At 36.3% G+C, this 16147-nt stretch overlaps 1 protein-coding gene across 3 annotated transcripts in view; it reads left to right on the forward strand.

Annotated features, from left to right (window-relative positions):
• The window catches only part of atp6v1h (ATPase H+ transporting V1 subunit H), a 28399-nt gene extending 15552 nt beyond the window's left edge, over nucleotides 1-12847 (forward strand). For all 3 annotated transcript variants that reach the window (XM_041992524.1, XM_041992525.1, XM_041992526.1), the window contains 4 exons: nucleotides 237-362; nucleotides 2321-2422; nucleotides 4981-5094; nucleotides 12500-12847. In XM_041992524.1, coding sequence (XP_041848458.1) covers nucleotides 237-362; nucleotides 2321-2422; nucleotides 4981-5094; nucleotides 12500-12569 — 412 coding nt within the window. In that variant the 3' untranslated portion in view covers nucleotides 12570-12847. The remainder of the gene's footprint in view (nucleotides 1-236; nucleotides 363-2320; nucleotides 2423-4980; nucleotides 5095-12499) is intronic.
• Nucleotides 12848-16147: the final 3300 nt, after the last annotated feature.

Consider the following 16147-nt stretch of genomic DNA (forward strand, 5'->3'; position numbering starts at 1 on the left):
TGCTGTACATTATTAGGAATATTTTCTGAAGAGGCTGTGAATACTGCATTGATTGTGAATGCTGCACTAATTACATGCATGGATGTCCTTATACTTTCCATTTCTCTCCTCAAATCTGAACTCACATTAAATATGGTTGAGTATAAGAATCTGTTTTGGTTCTTTTTTGTAAGCAGTCATCCTCAGACTGCTTTATTTGTTTCAGAATAACATTCATGCTCTGTATTTATCTTCAGCTCGTTTGATGAATACAGTTCTGAACTCAAGTCTGGCCGTCTGGAATGGAGTCCTGTTCACAAATCGGAGAAGTTCTGGCGTGAGAACGCTGTCCGCCTGAATGAGAAGAACTACGAGCTCCTTAAGTAAGATGAAGGCTATTCTGCACTGAGATAGTTAATCTTCTTCATGGCCTTTGAAAACTTGATTTATTATATCCTAGACCCTTCAATAGGAGTAAAAGAACAATACTGCTGAAAGTGCAACTTGTTCAGTCACTGAAGGACACAAAATACGCTTTATTGCTGATTGCGGATCACCGACTGGATCCAGGATTTTTTTTTAAGGATTCTATGCTATGGGGAGGAAGGGATAATTTTACCATTAGAGCTTCTAACTCAATAATAATGCCCACAATCATTGGCAAAAAAAAGAAATGGCAATGGCTTGTCAAAGGTCTGCACTATGCATTATTGGGACTATTGTGGATTTCAGTGTTTTTTGCATTGTTTGTCTTAAAAAAAAAAAAAAAAAAAAATATATATATATATATATATATATATATATATATATATATATATATATATATATATATATATATTTATACACACATACTCCGTCTGGCCAAGTGATCTTCATGGCATGTATGCTAAGTTTTAAAAAAGGCAGATCTTAACCTCGACTTATTGGCATTGAATCGAGATGACAAGTCAATAATTGCGTCATCTCAAGAAAACAAATGAATTTTGCTAATAGATTAATTTGCATGTTATTTCTTTGTGTATTTGAGAAGCTGCTGCCTGATTTAGATTGGTCAGCTTTTAACCTGACTGCATCAAACAAAGAATACCTGTTACTATGTTATTTGAGATAATAAACTCCTGATCTTGTAACACCATACAAATAAATTACCACAGAGAAGGTCGTTCTTGGCTTTTAGTGGGAGCGAATTCTAGAAACTGATAGCTTGTTTGGTTGAAATTTGGTTGAGATCTAGACACAGCAACTATCTACTGGAGTTCTCCCTTGAGAACTACAAATCCTAGAGGGCTTTTTATGCTGTCTGCACTGATGATGGGAACGTTAATATGATGTATGATGGTCTGATTAATGTACGTGTCAAAATCCTGTGAATTTTATGTTGTATGTTTCTCAAAACTGGACTTTACTGTTGGTCCAGTTTCTCCACAACATCTTTAAATAAAACCAAAAACAAACAAACAAAAAAGCCTGGGCTCTAAGAACCATGATCATCTTAATTTTGTCAGAACAGATTTCCTCCAAAACTCAGTGACTATAATGAAAAAATGCACTTTTTCTATAAGAGAAATGCCTGTAGCCATTCATGGCTTTGGCAAAATCTCAGTTTAGAACTTTGAACTAATAATTTGTTTTCTGGTAACACCTCTTTTAGATATTACGCATTAACACTTAGCAGCATCATGTCTGGTGAGTCTGTGTGTGTTTTTAGACGAAGAACTCACAGTACAACAGATAAATAATATATGATAATGATCAGTTTGTGTCTGCTGTTTTTGTTATTCCACTCACACACTGTGACATGCTTATTGACATTCAGTAAAAATCCTAATCTGACCATCTCTTTGTCCTCTCTGTAATCAGCTCAGACATCATCTCAGATTAAATTACCTTCCTCTTTTATTACTCCCTTTTTCCTGAATCTCACCCACTCTTTGTCTCACTTTGAAGTCTGAGATAGCACCTTTTCAGAGAACACTAACATTTCATTACTCACCTCCAGGTTTAAAAGTTTGGGATTTCCTCAGTTTCAGAGTGACATTAACCTTGAAATGAGTGCAGGCAGCATGTAGGTCAACTGTTTAAGCTTTCACCCCATGAAGCTTCCCATCCTCAGTGCAGCCGGCCCAGGTTCAAGTCCATGCTTGGAACACTTTGCTGCATGTCATTCCCCACTCGCTCTAACTCTCTTTCCTGTTAAGTTACTGCTAAATAAAGGTCACTACAGCCCCCAAAAAAATATAAATAAAATGTTTTTGTCAGAGTGAAAAAAGTGTGAATGACTCTTGTAATACCAGCAAACCTCTTGAATTTCTTCTTTTTGTTTTTTGTGCAATTTTAACAGGATCTTGACAAGGCTGTTGGAAGTTTCTGATGATCCTCAGGTTATAGCAGTTGCAGCTCATGATGTTGGAGAATATGTTCGACACTATCCACGTGGTAAACGGTACAGTATTTTTCTTTTAATCCCGCTGAACCTCAAAGCTGCTCTAGAGAATCTCTTGGCATTATAGCCACTATATGTTGAGATATTATGATTGAATTGCAGACTGCTAACACAAAGACGACTAATAGTTCTGTAAATGTATGTTGAGAAATATCAAGCACTACATGGAGTGTGTGTCCATGTAGGGCTTTTGTCTTGACAGAAAAGTACTGTTGTCATGTATGGGAACACACTATGAGCAATTTTGATTTTAAATGGGCTGTTTCAACATTTCCACCATCACATTATTAATAATATAACCATGAGCATTTAGTGTCTGATTTACTCCCACAAGTAGATTTTTTTTGTATCATTTTTGTTTTACATTTCATTCATCTTTGGAAATAACAGATGATTCATCTCTATTTTCCTGGTTACCAGGGTGACAGTTTCTGCCCATATGATCAGTTACTTGCTTAAAGTGATGACAGTGACTTTTCAAGTTGGAACTAATGCATATTACACATCATGTCATAAGTGGCGGAATTGGGACACAGTGTTGACCCATCACTGATAAAACCTGTGAGCTGGTAATAGAGGTTGTAAAAGACACAAAATGGGACCACCTCATTACACCTAGCTGGCATCAAAAAACTGGCCACTCTAACCAGAAGTGCTGACATCACTCATAATTGTGTGACACTAGGACAAGGACACACCAATGTGGGACTGAGCTGTCTCTGTTTGAGATGTGTGAGTTATGAGGAGGAACAAGGATGGGTTAAGAAGGCGTCTCTTTTTTTGCCTATAAGGTGATATGTGAAAAGGGCGTGATGACAACAATGCCTTGCTGAAAATTTCCGATTTAGAAGGAGTTGTACAAAGAAGCCAGAGACTTCTGAGAAAAGATGCTTTATGCAGTGCTCTTTTTCATTATCTTATTGGGAATAACTGAAAAAAATGTATGTTAACACAAGTCCTAATCTCTGTGGAAGCCTGCTAGTTTGGCAAAAGCTGTCATGTCAGCAGATATTTCAGGTAGAGTGAGAAAAAGCCAAAGAAAATATACAGTTTGCCCTGTTCTTATCATTCATGTCCTAACCCCAGAAAACAAGGGGTATGATCCGCACTCTTACTCAAAAATCAAAGTGTAAACTGGACTTTGGATTTTAAGAATCATTACACTTTCCAATAGATGCAAACTTCCATCTATGGACCTTAAATAAGAGAATAAAACTGAGTTCATATTACAAATAACATGACTGCAAGTACAGAAGCATTATCATCTCCATGTGAAGGTTGAGAAATATGCTTGTAGTACAATAGATGCATCATTACTGAGGACCTAATAATTAGAATCACAATTAATGAGTTTACTTCATATCAACAGTTTTATATTTGTTTAAGTTGACATGTTGTCTGCACAAGTTACTCTTCACCAGGCACCACAAAGACCTCAACAAAATATCCTTACAGCCACTAGCAAATAAATAATACAGGCATTTCCATGGTAACACTTGTCACATGAGAAAATGTGCAGATTGATTAATTGGAGGTCTGTTTGCTCTGTTACATGATTATATTGCAGAGATTGTACAGTGTAGTGTTCTTTTAATACGACATGGAATAAAAGCAACCAATAAAAGCACCACTTTTTGCCGGAAATAAATAATGTTGCAAGAAGAATTTATAGATGACATTGATGAATAATTATATTAAACTTTGTGATTATCATATAGCATTTTCCTTATGTTCTGGTCACCTTGCTCCAGTTGTCTGATAAATAGATTAATTAAATCAGAAATCCTTTGGAGAAATCTACCTGACATGTTAGTGCCTTGTTTTAATACATTGTGTTTTCCCCCAATAAGCTTTATTGAAATGTGTATGGCAAAATTTAAATGGTAACAAATACTTCTTGTGTGTCTAAAACACACTGTGCAATAACCAAAGCAAACTTTTTGTTTAATCTTTATATAAAATTGTGTTGATAATGAGGTTTTTCATGAAATTTTAATTATTACCAACCAAGACAAAACTTAAATCAATTCTTCATGTCAAATTACAAGTAATCAAACAGCACATCATTCACATGTGGTTAAATAATACAGATAAATAAACGAATCAAAAGTTCCAGTCTAGGAACATTTTTTTCTGTCGTTTAGTTAACAACTCTTGGGTCAGTAGTTCTTGTCCATAGACATTTTTGACTTGTCATGTCCCATGCCCATCTGTTTATAATTGTAGAATTGACATCGTCCTTTTCTAAGGGCTAGTTGGCATTTAAACCCCTCAGGAATCAGTTGCCTAAAAATGAAGCATAACATCATGAGTGCAAAGTTCTTGTACATTAATGTACTTTACTTTTCTCTGGTCAGACCATATACTTGTAAAAACATCATTCTTTTCTTTCCACAGCATTATGTCCTTTCACAAGGCCCATGACCCATTATAACATTCATAGAAAATTTCAGTGAGCTCAGATTAGATTACATGATGGATCACTGAATGACCTAAAACATGAAAATAGCATCCGTGTTCTGTGTATAAAGGCTCTCTTCCATTATCTCCCATCTCAGGGTGATTGAGCAGCTGGGTGGAAAACAGCTGGTGATGAATCATATGCACCACGAGGACCAGCTAGTCCGTTACAACGCCTTGTTGGCCGTGCAGAAGCTGATGGTCCACAACTGGTATGAACATAATTACAGCTTCATTGATCTGGTGGTGTTTTCTGTTTGATGTTTGAAAAATGACACGAACAAATCCTTAAAGTGTAATCCGAACCCACCTTCCTGATGTGGAAATGACATCTGCATACAAATGACTGAAGCCCTGGCTCACCCTCATACATATTTTCATTGATTGTGACTGATTAGATATTCAGAAAGGTTGAAGATTGGAGGAGATACGTTGTAAATTATGTAACGTCAGTGGACATCTATACTGATGAGAAATGTTTAGGTTCAAAATAGCTCACTGGAGGTGCAAGTTAGTGTCAGTTAGTCCCTCACAGTCCCAGAGAGAAATCCAATTTGCTATTTAAGAAAACAAACAAACAAAAAAAAAAAAAAACATATGCTATGTAACAATAAACCAGCATGTGTGTGAGGGACCGAGGCCAAGGATGAAGAGAGCACAGGAGGTTTTTTAAAGAAAAAGTCTTTTGACATTTAATTTTACCAAAAAACAACATAAATACAAATTCCTAAATAAAAAAGTTCTGGGCCCATAAAAGAGGTCAACTAAACAGAACATCAACATAAGGAACTGAAAACTAACTGACCTAACAAACTGACACACAAGGGAAACTATATACACTGGCTGATCAGACCATTTTGACACAAGAGGGAAATACATAACATAACCATCTTCAGCTAACTTAATAAACTTAACTAATTCACAACAGAACTTAAACAATTTAGATTTATAACTCATTAGGGAAACAGAAATCTAAATAATCATACTTCTACATAAAGAACAAATAAAGTAATACAAAACAATAGAAAATCTAAACCCCTCTCCCACTATCTTTTTGCAAGATGGATGAGTCCAATTAGGCTGTAGCCTCGTCAAAGGAGATCCACCTCAGCTGGGACTCTTAGCACAGCAACTTCCCCAGGAACTAGTAACTCAAAGAAAATGCATATTAACTGAAAATAAACCAAACAAGGTGACAAGAATGAGTCAACTAAAAGTGTGCACCCAATCAGTTAACCCCTCCTGCCAAACTTGCTAAGAAAAATGTGAAATATAAAGGAAATGGTAAATATTACAAATAAAATGAACTGAAATGAAGAAAAAGGTTACCAGACCGGGCTCAGTGTGTGGCTGCCTAGGCGGCCACCACAATGTGGATGACTGATTTAAATGAAACGTGTACATCTAATATTATTTGCGGGGAAAAGCTCTCTCCATTTGGGCTGTGGCAGTAACTGTACATCTGTAATGCTGCAGTATTGACAAGTCGACTGCAGAAGGTCCTGAACAGTTCACTTTTCTCTTCTCACAATCCACCGTGCATGTACTAAGTGTGAAATAAATGCATAATAAAGTCAATAGCTGTCAGTTTTGACCCATGACCCTGTATAGATCCTTAGTGGATCTATACAGGGTCTATACCCTGTTCAGTCTGTTGGTTGCGCTCCCTAAGACTTTGTAGCAGATTGTCATGAGGAACTGAGTCCACTGCTGTGTGGACCCTTTCTGGGTTTCCCCTGTCTGCCACATAGGGTAATGGCCTCCTATTTGACAATTATTGCATGGGAAATTATCTTTCAGCCTAAATCTGGATTAATTTTTCTTCTTCTTCTGTTTTTGTTGTACAAAAAATCTGTGAATTGCATTAATTTGCAACAAGCAAAATTTGGTTTTAGATTTTTATATAGTTTGGTTCAGCAAATGCTTAAATGTCCATTAAGAGGTATAATGATATATATATTTCTGTGATAGGGTTGGTGTTTTGTGCCATCAAAGTGTACCAGCAGGTTTATTTTTGAGGTCATATAAATCAGCAGATATCTTGGTCACGGCTCTCTGCTGACTTAAATTTCTGTAGTTGATCATCTGTTCAGACCTGTCACCAGCACTATCCCAAAGTCCATTTTACTTGTATGTCAAAAATTCACTCACTGTCAACTATACAGCTTGAAAGAAAAAAATAACAAGCAACGAATGAAAATGTGATTTTATTTTTTTTCCCCGCCTTTTCCTATTATCTAAAACACATCAGTATATACTGCCTGGCCAAGAGAAAACCTGCACCACCTGCATTTAACTAAGCAAATAGCTACAATAGGTTCAAGCCTTCTATTGGATAATTACTGAATTGCAGATTATCTTTCAGCTGGCCGCAAGTTATTAAACCCTAACTGATGAAACGAGTAGCTTATCATTTTTTTAACGGATTTTTCATAGGTAAGCTGCTCAACCACTTGAGCTACACGCCACCCCATATCTTCTAATTTCTGAAACAACCACGTGGAAAGACATATCCAGTGGTCGTAGAAAACATGTTAGTTTGTTAAAGAAGAGTCAAATCCTGGAATACATCAAGGAGAGAAAGCATCTAAGGAGATTGCAGAAACTACTAAAATTAGGTTAAGAACTGTCCGAGATGATCTTAAAAACTGGAAGGATAGTTGGGAACCACTGACTTCCAGGAAGAAATGAGGTCATTAAAGAAATCCTGAATCATCAGGATTGGCGATCATTTAAATGTTTGGTGACATCAAATCAAAGTTAAACAACAGTAGACCTCAGGACTATGTTTAAAAGTTAAAGTAAGCGCGTTTTCAGATGCACATTGTGAAAGGAACTCCGGCGATTGTGACTGAACAGCTGTGTAGAATAAGAAAACCACTAATCAATGAGGCTAACTGGAGAAAAAGACTCAATGGAGCAATGGAGAAGGTTATGTGGTCTGATGAGCCCAGATTTACCCTGTTCCAGAGTGGTGGAGGCATCAGGGTAGGAGGAGAGGCAGATGATGCACCCATCATGCCTAGTGCCTACTGTACAAGCCTGCAGAGGCAGTGTCATGACTTGGGGGTTGCTGTAGTTGGTCAGGTCTAGGTTCATTATGTGCTCAAAGAATAACTACCCGAATATATTGAATGCGCAGGTTATTCCATCGATGGATTTTTTCTTCCCTGATGGCATGGCCATAGTCCAAGATGAGAATACCAGGATTCATTGGGCTCAAATTGTGAAAGAATGGTTCAGGGAGCGTGAAACATTGTTTTTACACATGAACTGTCCACCACAGAGTCCAGACCTGGACCCCATTGTGAGTCTTTGGGATGTGTTGGAGAAGGCTTTGTGCAGTGGTCGGCTCTCCCATCATCAATACAAGATCTTGATGAAAAATTAATGCAACACTGGATGTAAAGAAATCTTGTGAAATTGTAGAAGCTTATCGAAACTATGCCAAAGTGAATGCTGCCATAATCAAAGGTAAAGCCAGTCCAACAAAATATTAGTGACCTTTCTTATGGTGGCGACTTTTTTTATTTGACCAGGCGATGTAGTTCTCTGACAAAGTTAATTATATTCAATATTAAAATGGACATTTCTTTATATACAGCTTAGTTCCAATCAAGAAAGCGCAGTGTATTATTTAACAGCATGACGCACATCATATTTGAAAACTTCTTATTTATTGTCATGAGCCTCTTAAACGGCATGTAAGACGTTTAACCATATCTTGCTCTAGTGAATGCAGATTCAGGTGACAACACAGTGTGCTGACAGTGATATGATGGCTGTTGCGTTCATGTAACCAAACTTCTTTCAGAAAGCCCTTTGCTTTTCCACTGGTTTGCTTTATTATCATTAAGACCTGTGACGTGAGGGAGGGGGTGGGTCATGTCTCAAGGCTGCGTTGTCACATCGCATTATCCGCTGTCTCAACATCTCACGTCCCTGAAAACAAATGTGTGAATGAAAGGAGATTTCTGAGGTCTCTTTGAACGGTGTGGTTTTATTCTCCAGCCGCTTTCACCTTGAGTGGGTTGTCTTCTTGTTTCCATAAGGAGTTCTTCTTGTCCTTACTTATCTGTGGGTCCTGCTGTCATGACTACAGCATAGATTAATATTTGCAGTGTTATCTGTCAGCTTACCCTGTAGTTCGCTTTGAAAAGCCGTTTTCTTTAATGTATGTCCAGATCTTAAAAGAATGCCATTTTGGTCTATCGACTCTGTCTTGAAGGCTCTTGAAGCCTGATACTATTGACAGTATCTCTGTCCTTGTTCTGTACTTGTCTCAGTGATTAGACTGAAGTACATCCCACTGTTCAGAAGCCTATTGTTGCCCTTTTCTTGATATATTATTGGGTGGATTTTGAATTCAGTAGCCTGGCCTTTTTGGTAATCAGACTACCCAAATCTCTCCGTGAGATCACAGTGTACTCCTTAAAGACAGCCAGAGGCAGTGGCTGGAAGAATATTTGAAACGGTAAATTGACCTTGGTTTGAGATTCAAAGAACCACATCCTTTTGAATTCTTATTCACCTTTTCAGTTTAAACTTGAATATAATGATGACCACATTAAAAAAAAAAAAAAAAAACTGATAAATTGTTTCTCATTTTATTGTATTTATTGTAAAAAATATATTGTAAAAATCTGTTTCCACAGATGTTGCCTTTTCTTTTTTTATATTTCCTATATTAAACTCTCCTAAAAAAGCATTTTTATATGAAGAACGGTTGGATTTTAATATACTTTGAAATGAGTTATTTAGGTAATATATATTACAAACTGTGTTTCTGTCTATTTGAAAGGAAATCATTGAAATATCACAAACTAGCTTCATTATCTCAGAGAGACAATAATTATTAGAATGTGTCATTTAATGCAGCTTTCAAGAGCAATGCCATTATTTTGTGTTGCAAATGGCTGAACCTTACTTGTACCCCACGTTGCGTCCAGAGTGTAAAAACACTGCTACTAGCTTTGAGAAAAACCGTTATCGCCTTTTTTTTTTTAGTAACTGCACCCATGATTAAAAATAACCACATATAGATGTAAAAAGGGACATTCTACTGTATTGGCACAGGTAACTTGTTTCAGTTGCAAGAGTATATTGTACATAAACGTGTTTGGAAAAGAAAAGAAGTCCCTGTTTGACTTTGATATTAAGAGGTCTGTAATGATGAGAAAATGGTTAAAGTTGTTTTCTCTGGCATATAAAGACAAATATTTTAATTATAAGACTTTCAGAGACATTGAAACAAGACCCTATAACTTCAGGTAGTAAAGTTATTTCTAGTCTATGAATTACAGTTACATTAATATGGTTTAAAGTGCAAATGTGAACATGAAGTGATTTGTCAGCAATGTTTGCACTGCTTTTATTTCAATACAATTCACTCTTGAAGAAATTGTATTCTAAATGCAGTACGGTACAGTATTACAGCAGACATGTATAACACACATTGGAAATTTGATTTAATTTAATAATGTCTTCAAACATCACATTTAAACAAAGTTATTATTTGATATGAGAAGACTTTGATTTGTGTTTGAACTAAAACATAAATGGGATGTGTCAGATGTTAGGTAGATTTAGACGTTTCATTCACTGATTGTATTCATGCACGTTCAGAAAGTCTTCACACTGCAGGCTTTAATGTGTTTAGCTTACTTTTTTTATTTCAAATGGCAATTTTTTCTTCTTGATCCATGCCTGACATCATAAAGTCTTCTACCCACAGGAGTCCTTTAGCTGCGTAGCATCTGCAGAGACACATCAAGAAGTGCCTTCACTGCAGAGCGTCAGCTTCATGAGTCATTCTCACATTTTATATTATTTCCACCTGCTTTTGTTAACTCTCTGACACTACCCAGTCAACATATTTACTTTGTGTCTGCCTAAAGATAAGGGATGATTGCATTATGATCAATGCCTGAAAAACTTATGTGTATGATGTGTGTTTGACTGGTCTGATAAATATCTTATTTTTGCATAAAACTTATTTTTCTGTGTCCTCAAATGGCTGTTTGCTAACTTTCTGTCCATATTTATTAGTTAGGAAAGCATGTCAAGTTGATCAAATAGGGTTCTGTGTTCAACAAAAAGGAAAACGTTTAAGTTCTGGCATGGAGGATTAAACCCGACATGATGCAGTATTTATTTTGAGGAGCGAAGACATGAGACAAGAACACTTAAAAGTTCTCTGTGTCTGTCAGCAAGGATTTTTTGCTATTTTCTGTGATAGCTGCAAACTGGATCATTTTCGTTCACCACTCTGATTCATACTTTCTGCAAACATCAGTCTTTAAAGATAGAATATCCTGAAGAAACCATTACCTAACAGTGCTGTTGCTCTGTAGAAAAAAAGAAAAAGAGTGAAATGATGGTATAAGTGGTGCTTTTTAAGGAGAAAACCTACCATCAAATGTATTGGCTAGCCTTTTATATTATTAGGCTCCTGAGAGGTGCTTGATATTTCTGGTTCCAATCAGGTGAGTGTCATGATTTAAAAATGTTGCTGCCAAGAAGATACCTGGAGGAGAACTGTGACCTTTCCAAATACTGCCATTTATTTAAGCGCTGTATAATGTCTGGGTCACAGTAAGTGGGAGAAGCTGATATTTGTGAAATTAGAAGCTCGTCTGAAACTTCCTCTCATATTAAGCGATAATAAGTGCCGTGGTTCCACCCAGACAGCGAGTGGATTAAAGCTGACATGCATTTAATTCGAGAAATGAGTGGACATTATTACATTCTTAGCAGCTCTAAGGCTCATTAATCACAGATTTCAAATATTAAATATGGACACAGCAGTATCGATAGAACATAATTACACCTGAAAAAACTGATGCAGAGCTGAAAAGATTAGTCTGTTCCCTGTTTTTGTTTAGCTTTTGTTTTTCTGGCGTCACTTTCATCACCATGAACAAACTGGATGAGTGTTAGAAAGCAGAACAGGCCAGGAAAAATCATGGCAGTTCCTTTCTTTAAAAAATACATTTTATTTTGATTTCTGCATTTCAGACTGAATAATGCATAAATGGTAATGTGAAAGTGGCTTTGAATGGTAACTTTTGTCAAATGCAGCACTGAGCTGTAAAATGAGGACAAATTCACTACTGGTCTGCCATATGTTTCCATCTCTACCAGATGAAGCTTTTGCCCAAAAAACAGCATCAGTGGCCACTGCAGAGCCATTAAATCATGTTCTGAATCCCGGTTGTCCACTTTCCAACTGAAATTAAACCCCATGTGTTAAAATGAGTAATTGTGGGTTTTAAGGTTAAAATGTAGAAAGTATGGGATTACATTTTTATGGTAACGATGAATCATTTGAGTTATTCTGGGGGGTCCTCTAGAGATGACCAAATTAAAACACATTTCTCCTCTTCTGGAAAATTCTGCATATTATAGGCTTCCTTTTTGCTTCTTAGTCTGTGTTATATATAACTAACTGGATTGTTATTTGGCCACAAAGAACACATTATATTTGTTGATCTACTTCCATATGTCTCGCCAAAAACCCAATATTTCCCAAAAAGTTAAACCTTGAATTCAGACTTTGCCTGACATAGCTTTGACTGTGTCGAAACTGTTCGGTCTGACAGTATTTTTCTTTTACAGGGAGTACCTGGGCAGGCAGCTCCAGTCCACTGACCAGCAGCAGGCTCCAGCTGTGGCAGCTCGAAGCTAAACTCTTCGTGTGTTTGTGTATTATTGTGTGGATGAGTTTAAATTGTACGTACATTGGTTCAGCTTCTCATTTTATGTAATGACTTGAAAGATCAAACAGTGCGGTTTCCAGCTACCCCTTAAATGATCCTAAATGTGACTTGATTGTGCTTTGTGTTGTATCCAGTGTTCAGTGATGTTTAAAAGTGGCACTTTGTCTGTGATAACGTACAAAAAGAAGTTATTTAAGTCTTACATGTAAAACATCATATGAAATTCCAATAAAGAGGTTTACCTGTGGTGTTTGATCTCAGTCATTTGTGAAATTAGCAGCATTGAATAACAAAGATTTGGTAAAATTACTTTGATAAGATTAGATTTTTCAAACCAAATTTAATTGGCTCCAGGACAAAATGGGCAGAGTAATATTAAGCTGTTTGCTATGATCTCTCACATCTGCCCTCATTGAGCCAAGATTAGACTTAAAAAAGAACATGTAAAAATTGTGTTTGCTTTTTTTTTCTTTTCTTTTTTTTGTAGTTGTCTGTGATTGTAGATTATACTTCTTTTAATGACCAAAAATGTGTATGGACATTGTATGGACTTTGAGCCAAACGCCTTTGTTGCATTATAGGAGCTGTAGGCATTATTGCACGTCAACCTTCTCTTCTTGCTAAAGTGAAATGCTGACAGATGTGATAGTCTTGCATTTACCCAATTACATGAAAAGCTCTGACTGCTCTGAACATCACCTGCAGACTGCTGCTATTACAAATTTATTGCAGTAGCCCCAAACCTTTATCCAGCTAAGAAATGCTTCTGTCCCCAATGTCCCCCAAATGTACAATTTCCATTTTTGTAGCAATTCAGGGCCATTTTCTGACTCAGTAACATCAGTTTTAAAAACCTATTTAAGTTTAGGGAGTGCATTTCCATCAGAATTTGAATTAAACCAGAAGTGTCAGCCTTTGATTAAGTATATGCTTTGGAGAGGTCATCTATCATTATTTCAGATCGTTCAGCTCAGAGCAGCTGCCTGTTGTTAAAATGGATTTCTGTTTCTACACCTTGAGCTGTTAGTAAAGGACTGAAAATTAGTTTTTAGATTAAAACTAAAACTATATTCAAGTTCAAGTGCTGCATTTAAATTTTCTTTCCATGATGAAACCCTGAAGAACAATACACCTCTACCTGTGATTCTGACAGCTAAAATAATTACTTTGGTGACATTCAGAACGGCCCTAGGATCAGTAGACAGAAATGTTTCTGTGTCAAATGTTTCGTCTCCATTGTAAACTTTTCAGAACCACCAACTCTCCAGTGTTGTCATATAAGGGGATTTCTTACAGAGCTGAATTGGGTAGAATAAAAAGAGCTAATTCTATACTATTATTAAAAGTGAATCAATCCCTACTCATTTATAAACTCAATTAAACATGAACCACCTAACCTCATGTTATATGTGGTACATATCTACAGTTGTGCTATTACATCAACTACTGCACTGCACAAAAAATCTCCAGGTGCTCCTCATGTCTTTAAATTTAGCTTTTAAGCAGCCAGATTTTCTTTGTTCTTTTAAAATATTATTAAAAAGTAGTTCTGGAGGGTTTCTGGTGATCTTTCAAAGTTTTGGGTCATTGGCTGCTTTTTCACTCATGATTCATTTCAGTCATTGCATCTAATTATTTTGACATTTAATATGCTTTATCCTTTTCTTTCTTTTGTGTTTCTTTTTTTTTTTTTTTTTTTTGTTGAATATTGACTTTTAAGCCACTTTTTAACCCTGACCTTTGAATCATCCAAGCACACAATAGACATTAAATTATTGGGCCAAACCAGTGTAACATCTGTATATAATGGGTTTTTGTTATATTCTATCTTTAGGTTGCAGCCTGAAGCAGAGAAGCATAATTTGACAGACAGTATTTTTTGCATAAAAGGGATTTAGAAGAGTTGTTAAACAAAAACTTGGCATATTTCAACATAAGGTGTAGTTTCTTTGAAAAGCTGAAGAACCTGGACAAGTGTAAGACCAAAAATTGGCAGACCATCTGCAGGAGGTTTCAAAGATGAGCAGAAATGGTCTCCTTGGAAAGCTGGGTGGTAAGAAGTCATTAAGAGAAACAAGAGTTGGACTGAAAATCACTGGCAACAGGTGTGGAGGGATAAACTTCAGTCTTCAACATTACTGAAGCCATGTGGGATCATCTTCACAGAAAGCAGAACTAAAGTCAACATCCAAAGAAGAGCTTCAGGAAGTTTTCCTAAAGACAACTAAAAGAAATGACCAGAAAGCTTGTCCCCAATAGGTGGTCATACAAGTAATGCTTTTTTAGACTCATTAAAACTTTACAAACTGTATTTGCCTTACAGACTCTATGTCCATTTATATTAACATGGTTCAATAAATCATTGGAACCATTTCCTATAGTCTTGGCAAAATGTAGATATTCCAAGGGGCTCAAGACTTGTGCAGTTTCTTGTTTTCTTGGGTTGAAAATAAAAAGTGTCATTGTGTATTCCTAGATATCTAAGTAAAAATGTAATAAAATAAAATAAACAAAGGAAAATCAAAATCTTGGAATGTATCTGGTGGCCCAGATGGAAATCCTGTGGTCGTTACATTCCGCTATTGACTTATTTCCTTGTCCACTATGTAAATAAAATACCCCTGATATATCTGACTTAATAACTTTACCCTGCAACAACGTTGACGCTCAATGCTTAAAGTACTTGACTTGCCATTTCTCAGAATAATTGCAGATATATTGTATGTCATAAAATAATATTTTGCCAGTATAATAATGTGATTTCACTAAAATGTAAGTAATGATTCATCACACTGGATAATCTGCAAGTTTTAAATGTCTAGTCCACCATGAAAAAGCTTGTCACACAAGACGATTTATAAAAATTATCAATATATTTTCTTTTATTTTAAATTTACCGAATAAAAAATTAACACATGAAGAAAAACTAATTTATAATGCCTGTAAGCTGCTGGAGTGGAACTTTCTACTTCAGAAATTAAACAGTGGTATTTGCCCTAGGGTTACTCAGACCTTCACACACTACTTTATTAGTATTTTCAGCAGCTACTGTTTACATACCAAGCAGACTGAGAGGCTGGAACAAAGTGTACATCAGCACTGAATACCTCCAATACTAATACAACACTAATACCCTCAATGTTAAACTCTGGACTTGTTCTCCAATTCTGAATCCTCTAAGGCTGTCATCGTATAGCTGCTCAATGTCTAAACATGAATTACTCTGACACATGGAAGCATCAGAATATTTAAACTTTCCAACAAGCTTGTTATTCTTCTGTATAAAGGTTTTAACCTCGGTAGTTTAAAAGCCCCGATTCAACAGTAACGCCTCCAGTCTCCTAAGTATGTAACCAGTCCTTCACCTTTGTTGTGAAGCATTCAGATCAGGCTTTTCTCTTTACAAACTCTGATGTTTTCATCCCTCATGCTTTAGCATCTAAAAGGTGTAGAGAGCAGAGATGTAAAGTCAATATTTATGTAGAGGCTCACCGCCTCTGGCTGCAGTTGCCTGACCCTGCTTTGCTCTCCAAACACTGTTTGCCAT

This window comes from Melanotaenia boesemani, chromosome 8 (assembly GCF_017639745.1).
Source record: "Melanotaenia boesemani isolate fMelBoe1 chromosome 8, fMelBoe1.pri, whole genome shotgun sequence".
Taxonomy (NCBI): Eukaryota; Metazoa; Chordata; class Actinopteri; order Atheriniformes; family Melanotaeniidae; genus Melanotaenia; species Melanotaenia boesemani.